This window comes from Neolamprologus multifasciatus, chromosome 15 (genome assembly GCF_963576455.1).
Source record: "Neolamprologus multifasciatus chromosome 15, fNeoMul1.2, whole genome shotgun sequence".
NCBI classification, from domain to species: Eukaryota; Metazoa; Chordata; class Actinopteri; order Cichliformes; family Cichlidae; genus Neolamprologus; species Neolamprologus multifasciatus.
The window spans coordinates 21,079,174-21,104,713 of record NC_140453.1 but is presented as its reverse complement, the minus strand read 5'-3'; the positions used below and the strand labels follow the sequence as shown (position 1 = coordinate 21,104,713).

General features: G+C 38.9%; 1 protein-coding gene and 1 long non-coding RNA gene across 4 annotated transcripts in view; one reads left to right on the top strand and one right to left on the bottom strand.

The window, feature by feature from the left end:
- The window catches only part of msraa (methionine sulfoxide reductase Aa), a 62,446-nt gene extending 37,426 nt beyond the window's left edge, over positions 1-25,020 (top strand). For both annotated transcript variants that reach the window (XM_085131943.1, XM_085131942.1), the window contains 2 exons: positions 3,102-3,208; positions 24,311-25,020. In XM_085131943.1, coding sequence (XP_084988069.1) covers positions 3,102-3,208; positions 24,311-24,481 — 278 coding nt within the window. In that variant the 3' untranslated portion in view covers positions 24,482-25,020. The remainder of the gene's footprint in view (positions 1-3,101; positions 3,209-24,310) is intronic.
- Positions 9,910-21,491, bottom strand: LOC146501996 (uncharacterized). Of its 2 annotated transcripts, XR_014869173.1 has the most exons (5): positions 13,222-21,491; positions 12,454-12,538; positions 11,660-11,818; positions 11,210-11,295; positions 9,910-10,833 (listed from the first exon to the last, which is right to left on the bottom strand). It is a non-coding gene; the product is annotated as an uncharacterized LOC146501996 (long non-coding RNA). The 2 variants fall into 2 exon arrangements; XR_014869172.1 differs by having other exon boundaries at positions 12,454-21,491.
- Positions 25,021-25,540: the final 520 nt, after the last annotated feature.

Here is a 25,540-nt window from a genome sequence, read left to right as displayed (position 1 = left end):
CAGGGTGTATCCCACTGCTTGCCCTGTGGCAGCTGGGATAGATCCCAACCCCCCACCCGTGACACTGACTTGGCTAAGAGAAAGAAAGTGATTGGCTGATGCTTGAACCTTTCTTGACTTTTCAGTGCAAGCAAAGCAAATCAATAGAACCACTTCAGTTCTGCAACACATGACATCACCCTGCACTACCGAACAAAAGAATTGGGGCACACATCTTAATCTTTGAATTCAGCTGTTTTCGGTCCCATTTCCACACGTGTATAAAATCAAGAACCTAACCGTGTAGTCTGCCTTTACAAACATTTGTGAAATATTGGGTCGTGTGTGGTACTGTAATAGGATGCCACAGCTGCACCAAGCCAGTTCAGGATATTTCTTCCCTCCTAGATATTCCACTATCAACTGAAAATGAAAGCGTCTAGGAACCACCAGCTGGGTCACCGAGTGCTAAGGTGCATAGTGTGTAAAAGTCGACAATGCTTTGCTGACTGCGGTAACTCCGGTAACTCTGGCGTTAACATTGTAATGGAAATCTGGGGAGGGAGGAGCAGCTAGCAGGTAGGGCTGCCACAAACGATTATTTTGATAGTCGACTAGTCACCGATTATTTTTGCGATTAGTCGACTAATCAAATCATGCATCCATTAGACCTAAAACGTACAGCTTATTGCACCAGCAGCATCTGCTCTTATATAAATATCATTAGCTTACAGCTTTAAGTGTTTAAGGTATGTGCTAGCTAAAAATAAAGACAAGATGATAGTTTGTTAAATTTTAATGAAATTTGCAGATTGTTTCGGTTTAATAAACTCCTTGCTATCTAAAATATAACGGGACACCGGAGTATATTCTCGAGCATCTCACACTTCTGATAATCAGTTGTCTGCTTGACGTTTATTCAGCTGTGTAAAAACTATAACTTTAATCTCAGCCAAACCGATTTACTCAGGAACAAATAAAATACTAAAAAAAGCCAAACAATAACATTTTTAAGTTATCTAGGTGACTTATATATGTTTAACCTGAGTAGCAAAAGACGGCGGTGGGTTTGAAAACGATTTGCCGGGAGTCCGGTGCTCTCACGGGCTCTAGTGAGCCTTGCCCCCGGCTAGCTATCAAGCTGGTGGGTAACAAACGTGGTGGGTAACAAATATGTGGTGTCTTGATAAACTGAGCAGATATTTGAGGTTTACACAGCTACATTCTAGCCTGAAAATATGTTAAACGTTTATTTTGTGACCCAGAAAGAATAATAAGAGTAATATTAAAACTAGCTGCCGCCATTGTTGGAAACTGAGCTGGGACGCGCTATGAATTCTGGGACACAGCTACTTCTTCTTCTTCGGTGTTTAACAGCAGCTGGCATCCTTGTACATGCAGTGCTGCCATCTTCTGTTTCAGTCCGTTATTACACTCTTAAATGCTACTACTTATTCCTGCGTCTTTTGGGGTCTTACAAAGCTTCAAACGATGCGTCGACTATTAAATTAGTCGTCGACGATTTTGATAGTCAACGTAATCGTGACTAGTCGACTAATCGTGGCAGCCCTACTAGCAGGTCTAGCAGGTGTGCAGTCTGGAAGTTAACCAGATAACTTAGTGGCTAGTCAGGTAGGTAGACCACTAATCCATAGCTGTCGACTCTACGGTCATACAGGTCCTGGAGTCGGTTAGTCCATTACAACAACAGTGAAGAGATGAATGTGATTGGCTGTCGGTAATGCTTGGGGCCACACACAACTCTAGGGGTCTTCCCTCCTACTATAATAAAGGGAAGTTCCCTAGTGGTGCTATGCTGTAATTGCGGTTGTTACAATATCAGAAGAAAATCGTGCACCATGAGTTTCGTGGCATGTATTCCATGGCCCTGCAACTCCTTTAGATATAATGTGTAGCAAGCTGAGTGCTTTTGTCCTCCCTTTTTATCACCCCACCACAAAATAGTGTAAATTCTTCCCACAGTATCAAAAAAAATTACAATTTTCAGAAACAGGTTTTCATTCATTCACATATAGGATAAATGTTTTTTTTATTTAACATACATTGCAACAAAAAGATGTTATAATATGTCAGCATACTGAAAAGTAAAGAAGCGTGTAAAAGGTCATAATTCTGTAATGATCCTCGTCTTATTGAGAGAAAAATGGGAGCTGCTGCAGCTGGTGTTTTTCCATGCTTGCTTTATGTGGTCCTCAGTGTTGCTGTTTATAGAGACACAGCAGCCTCCTTGATAATCTAACATCCCTCTTGTTTTTTTTGTTATGATCATCACATTTAATTATTTACTATTAACTTTATCCTGTCGTTTTGGCAGAAGGGTCTAAATGTTAAAATAACTAATGTAAATGCACTTTAGGAGTCACATTTCCATGTATACAGGTTTGTTCCTTTATATTTCTGTAACTCTATAATTTCTATAATATGTTTTTGAATGCATCTGTTATCTTTGTACTGGCTGCAACTGTGAGTCAGGTCTAAATAAACGAGACCCTTCAGAGCCACAGGGTCCTGAAAAAGCTGCTCCAGCATTAGTTTGAATTAGCTTAAAACATGTCATTTTTTGTCTGCTGCTCCTTTGAATGAGAGGCATAACATGTTTAGGCAATCCCTTCCCATAAAACTTCCTGATAAACACATTTAATGTACTGATTTAGATTTGTTGTGCATGCCAATGTCAGCAGCGCAGGTGCAGGTAAAGCTGATGATATTTGCTGTCAGTAGGTGGATGAAATATCTTCAGTCACATTGGAACATAAATGTCTGCACCTGCGTGTGCGTCACAGATTGACCCACACACATTGCCATCATTAGAAACCTTTGAGTTAACCAGACGCGGTTGTCGACAGGCTGACAAGATGACAGTTAAATGATGAAAGGATGCACGGCGAGATGATCAAATCAGTCAAAAACAGCATTCAGTTCCACCAAGACAGACAAGTCATATTTTTGGAAATGTTGTCAGCTGTTGTTTTCAGATGATGTGACGTTCCCTCTGCCAAGAACTGAGGACAACGGCTCCTCGCGTCAGCTGAAATCGTCAAATCTTGATTTTTGTATTTATTTTCTTGGTCTGTTTTTTTTGCGTGTCTGTTTTTGTGCAGGGATGCGTCAGGGGAACGATATTGGGACGACATACCGCTCCGCCATCTACACCTACACAAAGCAGCAGCTTGAGGAAGCTCTGGCCTCCAAAGAGCAATACCAGAAGGTACATGAATATATCTGTCATTTGTTTTTATGACTGGGTGATTTTAAATGCCTTGTTTTTGTCTCTTTGTCTTTAAACATCATATGCTGATTTCTGAAGCCTTTATTCTGGATTTGAAAAAACCCCAAATATGCTAAATGATGAAAAAGGCTGCACGGAGAGACATCCCATAAATATGGGATAGAGATAGTGACAAGAGGCCCATTTCCCAATATGTAAAGTGAAACAACAGACTTTATTTCAAGCATATCTGGAACTAAAAGTAAAAGTCTTAAATGGTCTTATGGTCAGCAGGTGGTGACTCCTCTGGTTGCAAAAAGAAGTCTATATAAAAACTACTCAACTTCTCATGCCCACAATGCTCAAGTCTCTATTAGCTCATTCTCCTTCCATGTGCTTCCATGGAAAGCCAAAGGCAGACAGAGCAGATCAATGGCTATATATAACACACTGATTATGTCAGAATGTTTGTTGAAGTGGGTTGCAAAGAGGATTGCAGATGCATGATAACTGTAGTAACAGGTTAAGCAACATGCTACATGTGAGATTTGATAACTGGATGTGTAGAAGCGTATCAGCCATGAGTTGTCAGCTGGTGTGTGCTTGCACTGAAATGAGCTGATCTGCCAGGATTGTGGCTGAGATCAACACAAACCAGTCAGATTAACCATTTGTATTCGTATTCCTGCACAGATATGAAGAAACAGAAACATTTGAATTTTTTATGCATTTATTAAAAGAAACCCTCCAGTAAAGCCCTGCATCCATGTAAGCGCACCCTTTGTCTCCTCGTCCTCCATTTGGATTTTTTTTTCTTCCTCCTTGTTACTAACTTCCATTTACCAGCATCCCCCTCTGCTTCTCAGCCCTCTTTCTTGCCGTCTGTATCAGAGACTTTTGACTACAGTGTGTGAATACTGAAACATAATGGACCTGTCGGTGCGTACATGCAGCATTCTCCATATATTTCCATATGCTTTTAAAGTCTGCGCACACAGAAGATGTTCACACGCTGCCTCTCTCAAACGCTCCTGCTGAGGCTTCTCCACCACCATCCCACCAAAGGGCTTGTTGCCATGGAAACTGACGAAGAAGAGGTTACTTTATTCTACTCTATTCTATTCTAGTGTAGTCTGGTCTTCATTAAAGGCCTTTTTTCACCCTGTTTGCCCTTCCTTTTCTTTCAGAAACCATTTTTTTTTCTCTCAGCAGAATTTGTCTCAGAATCAAGCACTTGAATGGGCTGAATGGAGTACAGTCATTGGGGTTTCATAATGGTTCTGGTTATGCTGTGGCTTTGTGCGTGTAACATGAATATCAAAAACAGCTCTTCCAGCAGAAGGGGGAAGTAATAATGTGGGAGCATTAATTAACAACAACCCAGTAGAGAGCCTAAAACATCAGAGTGGATTGGGAACATGGTGAGAGGTGGGGGATGAACCCTGCTCTTACCATAACAACTGAAAAACATCAACTAATGGACATGTAATGATACTAAATTGTCCCGAAGTTAAGCTCCGTCCATACACAGAGAAGGCCAATTTCATTGTCTTTATTGTTTCATGTCATAAATTGTGTTTGTACCAGTTTTCTTAGGCAGCTTTTCCCCAAAGCATCTTGAGTTGAAGATAATCATAAAATGTATCTTGTGTTATATTTACTGGACATTTAGCTAGCATTAACTGGAGTAATAGTTGAAGCTTGCTGAGCTGAAAACAAATGTAAGAGGTTGTCAACTGGTAGTTTTTTTTTCTTTTAAATTAATGTTTTGTTTCACAGAGCGCTGAGTTTAAATATTAAGAGTTGAGTCCCATTAGGTGAACGCTGGAATACGAGGTCATAACAAAGTCAAGTAAACCTATTTAATGTCTGTAAAGGCTGATAAAAGGGCAGAATTGACCGTATTGCTGTCACATATCTTCAGACACTTAGCTGAAAAACACGGGATCTGTAAGAAAGAAAAAAATAATTGCATATAAATTTATAACTGACATTAGATTTTTGTGTAGCAGGCTGATAAAATGCAGCTGGACATGACAAGACAGGGCTGTAAGAGACAGGCACACTTGGGCCGTACGATTGATTGAATTTGAATCTTGATCAAGACTTTGGCTTTCCACAATTAAGTGAACACGATCGAGCAATATTCAAAATGCATGCTCTGCCAATAGACTGCAGATCTAACGTGTTAACCACAGTGGTTCCCTGCATCCTGCAGCATAAAGTTTCCGCAATCGGGAAAACGACATCAAACAACAGATATACAACAAAACTCAAATGTCTGGAACGGCAAGAGGCGGCGAGCTTGTCCCTCAAAGCAGATCGTCATCAGTTGTTTGGAAATGCTTTGGCTTTATGGCCAGCGAGGTTAACCAAGGACACATTGAAATCACTAACCAGTCACCAAAGTTATGTATACAATAAACATGGTGAGTAACAAAGGCTTCAGGAACATAGTGAACTTACCGGCTGTATAGTTTTTCAAGCAGAAATTAGTGTTGTTTTTACACGACGGTGCAATAAAAACATTTTTGTCACTAAAGGCCATTTGAATAATTAATCAAAATGTGATCAGTTTGCATTTCCTTACCGTTCTGTACAGTCAGTGTGTTGAATAAGATACAAAAAAGTTGCAAAGATTCAGTTAAATGAGGATTTTACTGGGCAGGATGCAAATTGGTCCAAATATGAGTGGGAAATGGTTCAACTTTCATCAAAACATTTGCTGGAGTGAGGCTGGAGGCACATAACAAAATGAAATGAAGTTTTTGTCAAGTGGTTTTCCACTAGAGAAAAAAAAATCTTATTATGGGCTGAAGACTCAGCCAGCCCACTTTTTATTTATTTTGTGGAAATTGAGTCACCATTTTTAACAATGGACAGACATTGTAGGTGAGTGACAAACAGGTAGATGGTGAATTGTTTGCCTGCAGGCTTTTAGCACATTATTGCAAATATTCACTCGAGTCAAACAGAATCACTAGAGAAGCTTATGGATATTTCACACATGTAAGATTTGTTGTATGCCAGATGTTATAAACAAAAGTTTTATATCCTAATATTTCATGGATTCTAGAGAGATGCAGAACCAGTGGAAAAATGCAGTTGGCTGTGGTTTTAGTGTGACTCCCTCTTCGATATTACACAATTGCATTCAAGATAATATGTATATGATGCATTTTTATTTGCAGATCTAATACAGTGGGCATGTCCTTGTTAAAAGAGATAAAACTATGGTGAGGTCTCCTTGTTTTATTCCCAAGCAGAACTAACTTCTTTGTTTTGAATGCTCAAACATAGGTTTGCAAACTTGTGTGTGAATAAATACAACCCCCACCTGGCAAGGCGGGAAACAAAAACCTCGATGCCAACATTTCCACTAATACACAGATATATCAAAATGTAGCCGTCTGCCACAACATTAATGTGTTACGCACTCCACTTATGTCCAGAAGCTCTTTCTTATCTGTTGCTGTGTGACCGTTTCCTCAGCACCCGCTTCTTCCAAAAATGTAAATGCTTTTTGGGGCAGGGATAGCTCAGTAGGTAGAGTGGTTGCCCCATGATCGGAAGGTCGGATGTTTGACTCCACTGAACAGCTACTCTGAGGTACCCCTGAGCAAAGTACCGTCCCTACACGGTGGGTGAATGGGTTAAATGCAGAGGAGTAATTTCCCTATGGGGACTAACACATACACACATTACATTACACACACACACATTACATTACATTACTTTTAGACATCTTTGGATTTAAAAAATTAACCATTTGGATTGACATGTTATTTGACTGTGAAATGGTTAAAATCAGACAGCCACACAACATCCCAGCCAGGAATACATTTTCTAAGAAAACATTTGTTTTCACCATTTACATATATATAGATATAAATTATGTTTCTCATAGGGTTACGTTTCTGTGTCTTGCATGGTGAACTTGCCTGTTTGAGCCACTGTGACACTGAAAAGCTCTTGTTCTCAGATGCTGAGGTGGCATGGTGGTGCAGTGGTTAGCACTGTTACTTCACAGCAACAAGAATGTGCGTTAGGTCGTGCTGGCTGTCACATGATTTTGCAGAAGTGTTGAGGAGGCAGATATTTGTGTCATTGGGAGACAATGTTTTTTCACCCTTTAGTTTGAACCAGATGTTAACAAAGTTGTCCTTTTTAGACACGCTTTTGCTGGGTGGGAAATTTCTCTCTGCTGCAGCACTAAGCACAAGACCTGTTGTGACTATTCATCACGGCTTTCCCCAATTCCTTCAGAACTCCTTACACATCCAACACTGTGCTCAATGTTGATATTAAACCTTAAACTTCACCTGCCCTGTAATATATGTTTCAGGTTATTGTTTCCTGTATTTTATTTCATTATGTGAAGTATTTCTTAGGCTCTCAAAAGCCCTGTTTTAATAATATGTCTTATTAATAGCATTTTATTTACTTCCTCCCTCCATTTACATTGTTGAGTAATTACAGAGACATTTGATGGATGGATAGATTCCTCTACACTGTAAAAAAGAAAAAGTTGAGAAAACGTAAAATTTCAAGGCAACATGATGCAAAAGATTTTTGAGTTTTCTCAACTTTTGCAACTGTTGTTGACTTAACTAAGATTTACAAGTTCTGCCAACTTGGTTCTTCTTGTTCACCTAATTAGGATAATTCTGGAAGTCTAACGAAGAAATTCTGGTTTCAATGCCATGTTTTTCTGCCTTCACCAAACAAGGATATTCTTGTTGAGTAATCATGCAATTCTTACTCCATTGAGTTGAAAATGTACCTATATTCAATTCAATTCAATTCAATTCAATTTTATTTATATAGCGCCAAATCACAACAAAAGTCGCCTCAAGGCGCTTCATAGATACAGAGAAAAGCCCAACAATCATATAACCCCCTATGAGCAAGCACTTTGGCGACAGTGGGAAGGAAAAACTCCCTTTTAACAGGAAGAAACCTCCGGCAGAACCAGGCTCAGGGAGGGGCGGCCATCTGCTGCGACCGGTTGGGGTGAGAGAAGGAAGACAGGATAAAAGACATGCTGTGGAAGAGAGACAGAGATTAATAACAGGTATGATTCAATACAGAGAGGTCTATTAACACATAGTGAGTGAGAAAGGTGACTGGAAAGGAAAAACTCAATGCATCATGGGAATCCCCCGGCAGCCTACATCTATTGCAGCATAACTAAGGGAGGATTCAGGGTCACCTGGTCCAGCCCTAACTATATGCTTTAGCAAAAAGGAAAGTTTTAAGCCTAATCTTAAAAGTAGAGATAGTGTCTGTCTCCTGAATCCAAACTGGAAGCTGGTTCCACAGAAGAGGGGCCTGAAAACTGAAGGCTCTCCCTCCCATTCTACTTTTAAATACTCTAGGAACAACAAGTAGGCCTGCAGAGCGGGAGCGAAGTGCTCTAATAGGGTAATATGGTACTACAAGGTCATTAAGATAAGATGGGGCCTGATTATTTAAGACCTTGTATGTGAGGAGCAGGATTTTGAATTCAATTCTGGATTTAACAGGAAGCCAATGAAGGGAAGCCAAAACAGGAGAAATATGCTCTCTCTTTCTAGTCCCTGTCAGTACTCTTGCTGCAGCATTTTGGATTAACTGAAGGCTTTTCAGTGAGTTTTTTGGACATCCTGATAATAATGAATTGCAGTAGTCCAGCCTGGAAGTAATAAATGCATGAACTAGTTTTTCAGCGTCACTCTGAGACAGGATATTTCTAATTTTAGAGATGTTGCGCAAATGGAAGAACGCAGTCTTACATATTTGTTTAATATGTGCGTTGAAGGACATATCCTGGTCAAAAATGACTCCAAGGTTCCTCACAGTGTTACTGGAGGCCAAGGTAATGCCATTCAGAGTAAGAATCTGGTTAGATACCATATTTCTAAGCTTTTCAGCGCCGAGTACAATGACCTCAGTTTTATCTGAGTTAAGAAGCAGAAAGTTAGTGGCCATCCAAGTCTTTATGTCTTTAAGACATTCCTGCAGTTTAACTAATTGGTGTGTGTTATCTGGCTTCATGGACAGATAGAGCTGGGTGTCATCTGCATAGCAGTGAAAATGTATGCTATGTCTTCTAATGATGCTGCCTAGGGGAAGCATGTATAATGTAAACAGAATTGGTCCTAGCACTGAACCCTGTGGAACTCCATAATTAACCTCAGTGTGTGAAGAGGACTCTCCATTTACATGCACAAATTGGAGTCTATTAGATAGATATGATACAAACCTGTAATACCTACAGCATGTTCTAATCGCTCTAATAGGATATTATGGTCAACAGTATCGAATGCTGCACTAAGGTCAAGAAGGACAAGCACAGAGATGAGTCCACTGTCAGAGGCCATAAGAAGATCATTTGTAACCTTCACTAAAGCTGTTTCTGTGCTGTGATGAGCTCTGAAACCTGACTGAAACTCTTCAAATAAACCATTCCTCTGCAGATGATCTGTTAGCTGTTTGACAACTACTCTTTCAAGGATTTTTGATATGAAAGGAAGGTTGGAGATTGGCCTATAATTAGCTAAGACTGCTGGGTCTAGAGATGGCTTTTTGAGTAAAGGTTTAACTGCAGCCACCTTGAAGGCCTGTGGTACATAGCCGATTATTAGAGATAGGTTGATCATATATAAGATCGAAGAATTAATCAATGGCAGGACTTCTTTGAGCAGTTTTGTAGGAAACAAAGGAAAATGTATGCTGTTATTATACTTGAAAAAACACTCAATAAATAGATATAGAATAAAACAAAGCACAATTCAATGTTATCTAAAAGCTTATTTATTTTGTTCAACAGTGCTTTCAGTACATTTCAGAATGTCAAGGGCAGTAGGGTGAATTTCTGTTAAAAAAAAAAAAAAGAAAGAAAGAAAGAAAAGAAAAAAACCAAATAACAAACAAACAAAAACGTGTTGCCAGTTTCTTTTGGGTGCTTTGAGCACCCCAGCAGAGACGTTAAAATTCCAGAGTCCAGAACCAAAAAAGAAAAGTGTCCAGCAACTTAATAATTCATGCACACACCCTGACCGTCTTGTAAAAGCAGAACATAACTATTGCACCTTAAATAGGGTAATTCCACAAACGATTGCCTATGTACCCAGACATTCACATTTTACACGGGCTTACTATGATGAACTATGGAAGTTAAAAGTTATTAGATATGTTACCATCAATGAAGAGGAAACTAACAGGTAAAACATCAGTTCTATGCTTCATGTGAAGTGGAAAACACTATAACAAATCTTTTAAAATACTACAAGACAAATTTTCACCATATATTCTCAACAATACAGATTCATCTGACTAAAACTTACATTTCGAATAATGATTTATCCACTTCACCTTCATATTGTCCAACCAGGTCAAAATAAGATGGACTCAATTGCTTCAAAGGTATAACTCATCTGCTTTGAATAATCAATGTTGAGGGCATACAGAAGGCCAAAGAGGTATACCAAGGCAGTAGAGAGATCTGGAATGTTATGTAGCACGATGTCCCCTTCCAACACCACTGCATGTTCTCGCACAGACGTATTGGCATCGTCATCTTGTAGGATGGTGGGGATGGCAACTGATGCACCATTCAACACTGGTTCCAAAATGTCAGTGTCCTGAAAAAAAGTGAAATATGAATTATTGAAAGCTAAGAAAAACTAGAGACAAAACAAATTTCTAAAGATTTTAACTTTAACCTCTATACCATGCTGGTCGTTTGACTTATGGAGGTTTTAAGAAGAAAAAGCTTATTTTCCTTTAATGAATGCCACTTTGTGAGTTTTGTACAAAAATATTTTATGGAACACCCACTAACAATGCCCAGCTGCTGCTCAGCAGAAAAAAAGGAGTGAGAGTTATGACAACTGTAATCCTCACCATGAAATTATCTGGACTGCACTGAGGAAGTGTACATTTCCATTTTGGATTAACTCATCCTTTAAAAACATCTCGTAGCAATTAGTTTTACTTGCATTACTTTTTTGTACTTACTAAGCACTTCAGGAAAACCTCTGTTGCATCCTCTCTGAGGAAAATGGGCTGGCCTCTCAGTGCCGGTGGGACACAATGTCAGATGCCTAAAAAGTATTCAGTGGAAAACAAGAATTTCAATTAGTGTAGTAACATGGTGTACTATACACAATGCAAAATCAGAACTCTCATAGTAATGAAAATAAAGCACAGGTCAGACCCAGCAACACGCAAAACTTACAAAAAAACAAAAAACAAAACAACAACAACATCATCATGTTAACAATTTTACTTTCTATTTACAAATTAAATAAAAATACTGCCAAATAAGAACAAAGCAATGACTGATGACATTAATTTTTACTGACATGTCCACTGATGTGTTTTGTTTGAAGCCAACATCTTCTGTTTCTGTTAAGAGAAAAGTATACTCTCTTCTAAAAATGTCAGATAAAGAAGCACTTCACTCACCTGTTCATCAAGTTTATCCAGGAGGTCTTCAATCTCCTCACAAAGAGCTCCCTTCTTAGACTGGTACAGTTTCAGCAGGCCAGGCACAAATTTGTCAAGGGATGCATTGAAGGTACCCAGGAGGTCTTTGCTTGTGATCCGATTAAATTTTTCAGATATCTAAACAAGACATTCACCAAAATATTGTCATTAATTCAGCACAGAAAATTCCTGGGTAGCTGTCTTGGACAGTCTGCACCATGTTATATGCCTGACTGTGTTATCAACAGCAAAACCTACTTCAAAAATCTCTCATGAATACGTATTTTGCACAGGAATAGAAACACCCTCCACAAAACCCAGTATCAATATGCAAATACATATTATGTTCTAAGTTGCACCAAAATCTGTGACCAATCAGATTCTGTGACCTGCCTTAGTATTCTTTCCCTAACCATCTCAGTCTATGGAAGTCCTATTTCCAGCACTAAAAGAAAAACAAACAAAAAAACTCCAAAAACACATGCTAAGTCAAAATTATGAGATTGCCTTTCTGTTTTACAATTTCGATTTAGCATGGGGACTCTTTTCTTAAAATAAATTTCTTTACACATTTTCTGTGTAAAGAAAAGTTCAGGGTAAGGATTTCAATGTAACACTGGCAACGGTCTTGACTGGAGTAGCAGCACAATATAATAAAGTTGGCCAATGCATTACCCCAGCAAATACTGTACTACTTCAATATAGTCAATCTAGTATAAATCATGCCCAATTTGAATAATAATTAAATTATAAATAAATTAGGACAGTCTTACCTCCTCAGAGTAAAAGAGCGCAGGTCATCTCTCCTGGACACACACACTGGACACCATAGGCTGACACTCCACGACCTCTATCAGCCTGAGAGAAAAATATTTGCAATAATGAAACATTTCAATATAATGTAGAAAGAAAACGAGAAAAAAAAGTTACGGATTGGACTCCCTGATCCTTACTGCGCATGTGCAAAGTCGGACTGTACAGATCACGTCTACCCATGGAATTGTATATAAAATCAATACTCCACCAACAAAAAGGCTCTCAAAACAATACAATACTTTCCACAGCTTTGAATGATGGGTCAGGTGTATCCTTCGTGGCCCACCCTATGCCAGAATTCATAGCGTGGCCCAGCCGATTCTAGCTTCCAACAATGGCGGCAGCCACTTAGTTTTAATATTACTCTTATTACTCTTTCTGGGTCACAAAGTAAACTTTTAAGATATTTTCAGGCGAGAATGTAGCTGTGTAAATTTTAAATATGTGCTCAGTTTATTAAGACAACACATATTTGCAAAAATGCTTCTACGTTTTCGGACGTCTGTTACCACCAGCTTCGATAGCTAGCTGGGGATTCATGGCTAGCTAGACCCCCGCGTGGTCCTTCGCTAGCTTAAACATGATATATAAGTCACTTAGATAACTTAAATATGTTACTGTTTGGCTTTTTTTCAGTGTTTTACTCATTCCACCCTCCTGGGTCCTCAGGAGGATGCAGCCTAGGCGCTTGTAGAAAATCCTAATAATAGATCTTGTTAGCTTACCTGCTAGGGCAAATGGTCAGCAGGTCCCGCACCTGTCCAAAAAATGGTCAACTAATACACTCCAACTTCAGACCAGGTAAAATCCGTAATGGTCGAAATTTTTTAATTTTCATCCAACTTTGGCCACGTTTGTTCAAATTTTCTTAGCAGGTTTTCAGTCCAGAACACATTGATAAACCACAATCACACAGCTCAGGTCTGCTCAGGCTCATTTGGTCCAGTTCAAACTTGGCACAGACCACGTGTGCCAGTCATCTTACGGGGTTTCCCACTGGTTCCCAACTTGACTCAAAAAATCTACTCAAAAGTTGATAATCTTTGTTATGCTCTCTAGAAAATCTTAGTTAGGACAACAATGGAAGAAATTTGTTGGGCAGACAAGCTTTTTTAGGTTGTAAATGGAAACTTTTATTTCTAAGTCAGTTTAATTTGAAAACTTTAATCAAACCAACAATTACTAATTATCGTTTTTACAGTGTATAAAAATCTCTTTTAGGTTTTGTTTCCTCTCTCATTTTTTTTCTCACCAGATTGGCCACCCCACCTCTCCCATCTGTGTGTGTGTGTGTGTGTGTGTGTGCATGCATGCACGTGTGTGTGCAAGCAGTTGGCCTATAGCAAACAGACTCCATGCCAAACCATCTGGGTCTTAAATCTGTCCTCCACGAAAATCGCTTTAGTTGCAAAATAACGCACACACACGTATACATACACTGAAGGTTAGGTATTGGGTCTGCAGTCCTCCATATGTAATGTTTTACATAAAGCTGCAACAGTTTTAAGTTTAAGGATTCCCCTGCCAAAAATCAGGCTAAATTTGAATTATTTAGTGTCTTTTTTCCCCCTCCTCATTTTGAGATAGTAGATGCATCGTATTCCAGTGTTTACCTCTGTGCATTAAATTGGCACGCAATGGTACAGTGCTGTCCTTAAAATATTTATGAATGTATGTCCCCCCTCCAAAAAAAAAAAAAAAAAAATCTTGTTAAAGTCTTTGTCTCTGCATCCACAGTGGCTGTGCATGCTCACGCCAACCGCCTACTTTTTCTCTCTTCTTTCAAACAAAGCGAGAATGCAAACTGCATCACAGCACAGAGGAATTTCCCAGGACGTGCCTTTCAGACACAAACGTAATGTTTATTGCCTTATTCTACACGTGCCAGTATAAAAAATGTAGAGGGGAGAGCAATGCGGAGATAAAGTTTAGGCCAGGACTGGTGATAAAGAGAGATGAGAGGGTTAAAAGAGAAGAAAGAGTCTGGTTAATTTGGTGTTAGGGGTTAGGGTAGGGTATTGACTACTTTCGCTTCGCCGCCTGGCTTGATTGTATTGTTCACACAGAGAGTGATTGGGGAATTTGGTGTGTATATATGTGTGTGTAAGGTACAACAGCACTGCAGTAAATTACCTTGCAGGCGGCTGGTGGTTGAAAGCATGAAAGGAGCCTCCCCTTTCTTTTCTTGCCTCCTACCCATCATTAGGGTGTGCACTGCGTCTAAAATGGCAGGTGGAACTGGTAAGCGTGTGTGTGTGTGTGTGTGTGCCCGCGCACGCTTGCATGCTCGCTTTATGTAATAATGTGTGCTCGGACTGTGGGTGCAAGCATGGGTGCTAAAGCAGTTTGTACTCATTGTTCTGGCACCTCTTTCTCTCTTGATGCACCTCTCTGGCTACATTTTCTTTTCATGAACATTCATGTATCCACTTCTGAACACAAAATAGCTGTTTTCCCGTTCCTATTTCCTTTTCTTTCCATTTCTTCTTTGTCTATGAAATCCCTTTCTAGTTCTTTTAACATGCCAGCTTCACCTTTTTTCATTCCTCTCTCTGTCTCATGGGTGCTTATCAGTGTTGTTCACGTTTTCCTGCTTTACCAGAGCAGTCAAGGTATTTGCATTCCAAATGAGCAATCTACTTCTCTGACATGCAAATTAATGGATGTGAATTATGCATTTATAGCAGGCTGCTAACACAGCAGCAGGACCAGCACAAACAAATGCAATGAAACACTGGCAAAGGCAGGAAACACAGTTAAAGATGCCACTACAGCAGCATAATGGAGAATGCAGCCATTTTGGGTATTACAGGTTTCCTCCTCGAGTTATTGTTAGCATGCATATTTTTGTCCAGTAACCAGTGTTTATTATCTCAGATGAAAGCTTGCCTTTTTTGTGCGTGTGCGTGTTAAATAATCACAGTTGGCTTGAAAAGCGACTTTAAAAAAATTCAACCAGCAGATCATGAAAAGAACATATCACAATGAGTCATGATAGAAGGAGATTTAGGTCTTTATGAGGTTTATCTTCCTCACATGGAGCACAAAAAGGATATCGTCCATGGTTTACGTGAGGTGTGCAGGAAGCAGGACATGTTGACCTCATCCTACCTGATGGTGATTGCTTTGTCTAACCAGAGCCATTCTAGGAGAGCCATTACACTTCCATTAATCCCATTTGGGGTTCAGCAGGGGGTGCTGTAGGGCTATAGAGCCAGTGCTCAATGAGTAGGAGTGAATGGAGTTAAATGGCTAAAGTAATTATTTACATGTTTCTACAGAAAACAGCCCATATTTTATTTGAGTTTTCATAATTACAATATAAGTGTTTCTGATTTGAAATAAAACAACCTCATGCCCATTTAGTTTTTCTTACAGTGAAGCCAGCTTTGCGTATAAAACACCAGCATTCTGCCTAATGCATGCTGATTGATCAGTTATGATATTTACAATTCCCTCAATACCACCCATTTCCAAATGAAAACGAAAACAGATGTTCGAAGTGTAGTTAAACCACAACAGAAACTTCCGAAACAGCTGGTTGTGGTGGTTGATGGTGACTTCTATCAGAGTTAGCGGCTGCTCGAAATTCTCCACAGATGCTCATTTTGTCATTCGTCATCTGAAACTGGCAGAAGTTTTAAAGTAGCTCATGGTGCCGTGCATCCTTAATATTCACTGAAAGGTGTTTTACTGTAATCAAAACCTGTAAAAAGTCTAAAAATGCAGCTGTCTGTTGCCTCATTTGTTGAAAACATGATGGACAATTCCAGAAGATGTTTTTAACATACATTCTTCAGTAGCAGATAAGGTCTGTTATCACAAAATTATATAAACATATAAATCTGTCAATGTTCACTTTGATAGTTTGATGATTTACAGTGCTGGAAATAGTAGCTTTTTGAAATTTGTACAATGTTAATAAAGATTTGTCTTATCTTATCATTTTATATTTACTTAAAGATCAAGTCATTTCCCCCCCATAATTCTCACTATTTCAGCTGACTACATTCCTACTCTGCTCATGGTAATGTGATATTACACACATAAGTCTTTCAATTTGATTTTAAAATGATTCAGATTGACATACAGTCAATCAGAAAATGTCTTGCGTAGTTCAGGGTTGCAGTGCATGTGTGGAAACATTTTTCATTTTAACAAAGCAGGCAAGAGGTAAACATGAAGCCACACAGCCTTACAGGTAGCACTGATTAGACAGTTTGTCATCGAGCATCATTAGGACCTGATGTGGAGAGATTAAAATCTGGTTATTGGCTTCAGGTTTTGTTGCACTTTAAAGTCCCTAATGTATTTGGTTTTGCAAATAACTCATACAGAAATGATTCATTGTTAGCTCTATTAGTATTATTTGACCCCACATAAACCACAGGTTATAATAATACCAGGGAGATGATGTAAAGCAGTTTGATGCCTTTTTCAGAGTGCAGAATTCAGACACAGCAGACTCCAGCTTTGTCTGGTTGTGACGTGCTGAAACTCATGGTTACCATGTTACCATGGTTACAAAAAGATTTCACATAAATATATGCATACATAAATATATACACACTTGTTGATTAGATTGCATCGCAAACAGTTCAAATTCACCACAGAGATCACACGAGAGGATTGTCTTGTAACCCCATAGTTGATCCGCGCTTTCGCACAACAAACAGCGACTCTCCTTTTCAACTGGTCTCCATAGCAGAGTATGAGTGACAGCTCTTACACCAGCTCAGAAAAAGAGGCATAAGTACCATTGTTATTATGTGAGTTAAATGTGAATGTGTCTGTATGCCAGATTAAGGCAAATAAACAAAACAAGCAAGGAAATGAACCAACTGGAACCCAGGGTGGTTTTCATTTTCTTGTATCTCTTTCTGGTTCTTTAATGAAGTTTGTTTGTTTTGTTGCACAGTGCTTTGTGACTACATGTCTCTGAAAAGCACCTTAAAAATGAACTTTCCAGACTTAGTTACCATTTAACTAAGTCTGGAAAGTAGCCGGCATCGTGCTCCGTCTGTCACCCACCGAGTTTTCCTCCTGTTTCATGTAGTTTATCTTGCCCACTCTGGGGGGCCGTGCTGCTGGCTGCGATATTGTCAAAGAGTATATTTGTATAGTAAATGTTGGAGGATTACTAAAACCTGACGCTTAAAAGTCTTTTGCATCAATTCCATTCAACAGTTATCTGATTGCAAATTTCCTAACGTGTTCAAGAATGAATGAAACCTCAGGGTAAACGTGGTCGTGTTGTCTTTTTACATTTGTTCATCCCTTTTTCTATCACAGTAACTGTTAACGTTGTTATCTGTTATTTGTCGTGCTGTTCTGTTTGGGTTTCAGCAGGGATGCATTCATCATCCCCACATATATCAACACTTCTCTTTTTGAGCCACACATTTCTAATGAGGCATTTGTTTACCTTCGGCGGTTGGATAAAGAATAAAAATGCTGTATATAAAGTGGGACACCTGGTCACCCTCGGCTGAAGCCAATTTTTCAGAGTTTCCGGTGTAGCCAGCAGATATCTGGGCCAAGATTTCCATTTCCATCCACTGGTCATTGTTTACAAATGCAGATAAATAATTGAAAGCTAAATCATTGTCATTCGATAGCCAATAGTTGTCAGATGCATTTTGGCAAATGCCATCTGTCTTGTTCTCTAAACACAGATTGTTTGCCAGCAGTCAACCAAAGCCTGCTCAAAGGCAACTGGTCAATAGTACTTCCACTACAAACACAACCCTTAAAGCTTCTGGAACAAAACATTTTCCTCTTGCCCACAGATTCTGCATATTCATATACAGAATCATTTGTCCTGGCAACACTTTCCCAATCACTAAACAAAGGTCACGAAAGACGTCAGACTGTGATCGGTCAGCAGTCAGTCATGTCTCACGGCCAAGTCATGGTAAGAATTCCTGAAAAGAATGTCAGAACCTAAAAAAAAATAATCTAATTTATGGAACTGTGAGTGCACCGCTCCCTTTACAGATCACAATCAACTTCAAAATGTTCACACATAGTCCGCCCACTACACTCCCACAACCAATGGTCAATGCAAGTCACTCATGAATATTGATGTGCACATTGTTCCTGTGGAGAACAGAAGCAGTGTTAGAAACAAAACATAGTTTGAGAGGCTGATAGCTGCCAGAGCTTTTAATCCACTTGGTGTTTGTAATTCTACTGTAGGCGCACACTCGGTAAGTAAAATAACAATTCCAAGATCTCCACTTGCTGATTTAAGGTGATTCCTTTATTTCTGAATGTGGCTGACATTTAAAATCAGGATATTTGGGGTTACTGTAAAAGAACCAGATTTTCCCGAATCTGCAGCTTGATGCATCCATATATGTAAGTACAGGTGTGACAAAATATCAATAATAAATTAAATCTTAATTCATGACACTGCATCAAAATCAGTTTCCCACAGTTTGGTTTTACTTGAGCCTATCTTTCCCCACCAAGTATACTTGATAGCTTACTTAATATTATTCTTTTAGTCTTTTTTTCCCCTTCTGTGTGAAAGAATAACACCATTCACGATTCATTTAGTAGTCTTATTTTGAAAGTTCTGATGCTGATAACACTTCCTTTCTGTTTTTTTCTCTGCTGGCTGGTTCACTGGGCAGATTGCTCAGTTATATTCAGCTGCTCTCCCAGAGAGGTTCTCGTCCTGCAGTCAGATGTACTCCAACTCCACCATCTGGGACTTCATCTGGCAATGGTAGTCCTTGTTCTGCTTTAGAGGTCTGCTCAAACTGGAAGAACCGGGAGCAGGTGGAGATCTGGTTCATGCAGGGCAGAACAAGGACTACTAGTGCTTATTGCAGTTCATGATGGTGGAGTTTCAGTTCGTATGAATGATAGGATAGAAAGGCAGCTAGTTATTTTGTCCCAAATTACTTGGGAAATAAATGATTTTCAAAGGAGTCAATGAAAGCATATTTTGGGGCATATACTGATGTAGAATCTATCCATAAAACTCTGGATTCACTGACAGTAAATACTGATATTTTTAGTTTGTATCTCACCAGTTTAACTGACTAGAGTGACTGTGTCATGACTCCTTGTGGTGGCTCTTATCACATGAGTGACAGTAATGTGAAGAAAACTGAACTAGCTTGCTGTAAAAAAGAAGAAAGTCACAGCAAGAAAATAAATTGGAGCGCATCAGACAGCAAACAGTCAGAGACAATCTGCCGATATCGTGTGGTGAATCCCACCCCTATATACCTTATATTATGTTTGATATGACATAACTATAAACACTCAAAAGATAATTACAAGCTTCTAAAAATAAACCTGCACTTGTGAATCCAGATCACCAGCCTGAATCACGAATGACAAGCTGCAGCAGAAAAGAGAATCCCGTTCTGACTAACTGCTGCTGTGCTGTACCTCCACCCTTCTTACTCAAATTAAATTGTGGTGTCAGTGCAGTCATGGTGGGGAATCTTCACAGGAAGCAATGAATCAAACAGCAGTGAGCAAACTGCATTAAGAGCAGAACTTGCCGGCGTCACATGTTTATGTGCCTGTTGTGTTTTTGTTTAGTTTTTTTGTCTTTTGCTATAAAAGCTGCTTAAACCCTCTGGGTATGTTTGCTGACATTTTCTTCAACAACTGCCGTGTGCTGACGTCAATGAAGTTAAAATGGTTTGCAAACAATTACCTCTCACTAAGTATTAGAGGCACCAATGTGTGAAATTGCAGCTTTAGTTTGATTGTTTTTGTACTAAAAATAAAGTGAGAACTTTTTAGTATTTCCCCAAAGAGTTCTTTGTGTTCAAACTGGAAGTGCAGTCCAAACAGGGGCTTCACATTATACCTATTTGCCATATTATCAAAGCAATCGACTGGTAGACGTCAGCGCACCAATATATCCATTCAAACAGAAGCTGCTAGAAAGAATAGTCCTTAAGGAACAATTAAATGAACTATTATGTTTTTCTTTATTTTCTCTCATATAAGAGACGTGATAAAAAAAAAAAAAAAGTCATGACACTATGTCCATAAAATCATAAACCTTACCTGATTTGAATTTGGCTGATTTCACATTCAAAGTAACCTTGTGTCCAGGCAGATGCCTTTGCAGCTGCTATTTTTAAGCCAATCCCTTTCTGACCACTTGCACAAACAAACCTGAAGGTCATGTGGTCGTGATGAGAGATCTCAAGCTGTAGAGTCTGTGAGCATGCTGGTTTTTCCAGCATTCATGGAATTGAATACACCGTGAATGCGTCCTGCAGGGAGAAACTTGAAAGGAGAAGTATTTTAATGCACATATACTGCCGTGTAGTACATTAAATAGTAGAAGCTTTTGTTTTGCTATACCAACACAATGTCTGGTTACCACCTGGACCTGGTTTTCATTTGGGTGTGATGGTGGGTTACTGAGTAGTACTGTTGCCTTCCAGCAAGAAGATTCCGAGTTTAAACCCTGATGTGGAAAGTTCAGTGTGGAATTTGCATGCTCTGCTTGTGTCTTTGTGGCGATTCCTCCCAAAGACATGCTTGTTGGGTATATTGGGATTCTACACTCGCTGGCCTAAAAAAGAGCTACACGAGTGCCAGTTTATCCCTGTTTTGCTTTTTCTTCCTGCAAATGAAAATCAAGATGATGGACAACCTTTTTACTGAACCATATTCAAAAACATGGAACAGGACCAAGTGATATAAAACTGGCAGCTGCTTTGAAAATTGTCCCGAAGAACCCTGTAAGATGGTCTTGGAGATAGCCATTAATTACTATCTGCAGCTCTATTAATTGCTTGTTTGTATGGTACTAACAGTATAAATTCCTGAGGGCTACCCCTCAGCCCCCTACTAGATGGACACGTGAATTTGAAAATTCCAGGTGACATCCATTCACCTCATTCTTGAGTTATTGCATTCACAAATTTGGGTGTCCACACTTCCTGCCCACCCACCAGCCGGGTGACAGCAATACCCCACCAGCCTTTTACAGCTGAGGTTAAAAATGTATGCAAATGTAATTGAAACCAACTAGAAATCACACTCCCAACATCAAACATGCATATCTCTCCTCCAATCATTTTACAAGTACCAATAAAATTAACTTTTAATTGGCTCTGACAGTAATACACTTGGCAGTAAAGGGTCAAGGCTAATGAAAACCTACCCTCCTCATCTAAACACATAAAAAGAGACGCATGACAAAATGTTAAAGGCTAGACTTCAATTTATCAAACACATATGTCACTGGGAATTTCTTTGGGATGAGTTTTTTTTTCTAATTCCTGGTTTTAAAGACCCAAATTAACCTGAATCAGAATAAATTGATGGCTTTCAGGAACTGTAACCCAATCATTTAAACCAATCTTGTACCATTACACTCTGGCTGTTGCTTGCTGTTGCCCAGTATCAATGAAACTGCATTCAGACCAGAGCAGAAGGACCCTGCTGTGCTTCAGGTCTAGGTCACCTCTTTGAGGCCTTTGGGTCTTTGGCTAATGACAAAAACACTGCATGGGGGAATAAAAACAGGGAAGGATGATGGATGCAATCGGCAAACTAAACACAGATGAAGCGTGTAGTTACATGATGTTGAATCAAAGTTTTCCAATAAGTATCAATATGTCTGTGAAGCTCATGGTACTTAAATAAGAAACAGAATATTCAGTAAAAGGATTAGATGTTATATTAGCAATAAAATAATCAAGAGTAAAACATTTTACTGTTGCATATTTTCATTGAATATCATTAATTACGAATATCAGAAAATACAGATTTTCCTAATTTTCTTACAGCAAATACTATACTCCTTCCACTCCAGTCTTTTAAAAGAATTGTGTTTTTATTTCACTGTGTTTATAACATTATCAAGTAGAAAAAGCCACATAAGCCATAGAATCACAGGATATGGAGCATATAATCAAGCTGTGAATTATAGTATGTTTCCATTGGAGTAGCTGCTCAGAATGTTCTGAAGCACTGAGTGCTTAAATAATTAACCTCATCGTGTGGCGTTCAAATAAAATTTTAACCAAATAAACATGGAGGGAGTTTGACATAAATAAACCAAAGCCAGCCTTCGTAAAGATCCCGAGTTGAACCATGAAAAATTGCTCTGTTTTATGATTATTTAGGTTAATTAGCATAAACCTAGTGCAGTGGCTACAGGGGCTCTGGGTTTGTATTCCTTTTAGCAGCTTTCATGTCAGGAAGAATAACAGCAGCTCTGCAGATAAAAGGCTAAACCTGTAAATGTTCTGCCAAATTTATGTCTCCCAACATCTACTGTAGGGTGCGATCCAATAAAAAGCCTCATGATGTCTGTGCACATGCTAAAAACACACACACATCCCTCCATCAGAAGCAAAAGTTTCATCGTCTTCATGCCTACTGTTTCTCTGTCTTTTATTTAACCCACACGCCATCTGGTTGAGTAATTTTTATCACAAGGAGGAGAGGGTGTCATCACCAAATGATTACACACTGAATACGTGTGAGCGCATTGTCTGTTTTGTAGGTACCGCCCCACCTGGAGCTGAATAAACACATTCGAGAGAGACAAGATGCTAATAAGTACCTGCAGAAAACAACCTTGATAAGATGAGTTCTGCTCAAAGTCAAATCATTCTTGCAGTTAAATTGGTTCGGTGCAGACTAACAAGAATATTTTTATTGATGAATGGTGGGAAACTCAGTCTCAGTATCTATCCTTCCTGAGTTTGAGGAACCTGATGACTCTAACTTATTTTATAAATCCAGTCGAATTTATTAGAGTCAGTGTGTGATTGTCACCATATCTGTTTTTGCTGAACTGAATTGTGTCTCTGGGGTAATGTACTGTATATGATTTGCACTGCTAACATGAGATTATTTCAGTGAATTTCAACCTTTTTGTTTCCATGTCACACAAAAGGGCAAACCAAAGTCTCTGAGTACACAAGTTTTCATATCTGCAGAAAATAATCTCTTGAGCAGCTAGAAAGATATGCTTTTTTGTTTCAATGGTCAGATAAAAGCACTTTTGAGCATTACAAATGTTTTTTTTTCCTTTACAGGATGTTGTCCATCACCTTCTCAGTCTCTCTGCCTGTTGTTTGTCTTCACTGCTCTTTTGAAGCAGGCAAAGTTTCTTTCAGAAAGGACGTTTGGTTTCTAAGTTCCTCTTTAGCTCCCCTTGTACAACGTTAGTGCCATTTAACGGCACCCAACAAAGGGTGCACCAAGTTTGAAGGCCGAGTTAACATCCCCAGTCTGTCTGATGGAGTGTCAGTAAGAACATATGATTTATAGATATACTATTTAAAATAAATTAACCAAAAGTAATGAATTAAAGTAAGTGTTTGGGTGAGATAAAAGCATGTGTGGACCTGCCTCAAGGTGGAAGATTTGGAAACCACTCAGTTGTACAAGTGGATCTGTTTTGTCTGTTTATCAGAATCATGCTAAAAGTTAAAGATTTAATATGACCGTGGGAGTCTGAGATTGCCTCAACTTAGAGGTGTTTAATTTTGAGGTCAGGCTAGATCTGAATCCAGTCATTTTTCAAAAGATTTTACACAACTGTGGCTAAATACTACATTTATTGTCATATCATCAAAAATACGGATCAACTTAAGATAATTTTTTTTTTTTAAAAGAAAGAAAACCGGCAGAGATCACTTTGCTGTTTTCAAGAAACAATCACAAACTGATTTGGATCCATCAGTTTGTGCAGGATGTGGATTAGCCTTGGACTGCTCATATATTCATGTTTTTCATTTCATAATGACCTGTCCAGTAATTTGTGTTTTTGTCTTTTCTTTTCTTTTCTTTTTTTCCTCTGTCTTTTAGGTACTAACACAGGCAGGTCACAGTTCCATCACCACAGAAATTGCTGAGGCCAAGCAGTTCTACTATGCTGAGGAGTACCATCAACAGTACCTGAGCAAAAACCCCGATGGATACTGTGGCCTGGGAGGCACAGGTGTCGCGTGTCCGATAGGAATCAAGTCGAAGGCCTAGACAGCCAAAAACAGCCAAGTTTTGTGTTTCAGATGGTTAAATTCCTACCATTTGACATATTTCATGGCATCGGATTATAGTCCACATTTATCTGATGCTCAAAAAATTTGGAGCTTCAGCTCTTTTTTTTTTTTTTTAAGGATCAGTACCTGCCAGATGTCACCCTCTGACACATAAACTTTGAAAGCCAGTAAAGGCTCTTCACAGTCTTTTAAAAAAACCTTTTAAAAAAGGTGTAGTCCAAAAAAAGTTCTGCGACACATAATCGATGATGAAATTCTGAGTAATTTCATGCATCCTGAAAAAGTGGTGTTTAAAACGAAATCTTGTTAGAGAGCAGTGAAATCCTGCACAGCATTAAGTAAAGAATTTTTAGTGTGTGGAGTGCTTTTTCACTGTATTAGTTTGTTTAATCAGCTCTTATAATTTGCAACTGCTTTGGGAAAATTATACGTTTGTTACTTAAGTTCCTTTAAAAACATATTTGAGAGTGGGCTGCAGTCGAAAGACTAAAATGAATAAAACAGCTTGAGAACTTGCTGCGTCTTTTGTGTTTTATGACTTTTACACTGCCCCGTGTGTATACTACACATGCTTTTTTTTTTTTTTTTTTAGATAAGAGTAATTCTTTACAGGTAAAGAAATCTCACCATTCCACAGCTGAAAGAAACTTAACAGGTCTGAACAACACATAACATATTACAGAGTGTCATCTTTTATTTAACAGAAATTAACCCAAGAATACAGGAGCGTGTGAAAAACTAAATACACTTTGTTGCTTCCATAGAAGCTAACAGTGTAAGTATTTGCTGCTAATTGTGAGCACCTCTATAAAAGCCAAAGCTTTGACAGTTTGCTGGTCTGGAGGATTTAGTTGTGTGTTAACACAATGCCACAGAGGATGGACATCAGTGACCTTAGAGAAGCGACTGTTGCTAACCATCAGTCTGAGAAGGGTTACAGTATAAGGTCATTTCCAAACAATTTAATCGACCATTCTGCAGTGAGAAAGATTATTCATACTGTACGTGTAAAACATTCAAGATACTTGCCATTCTT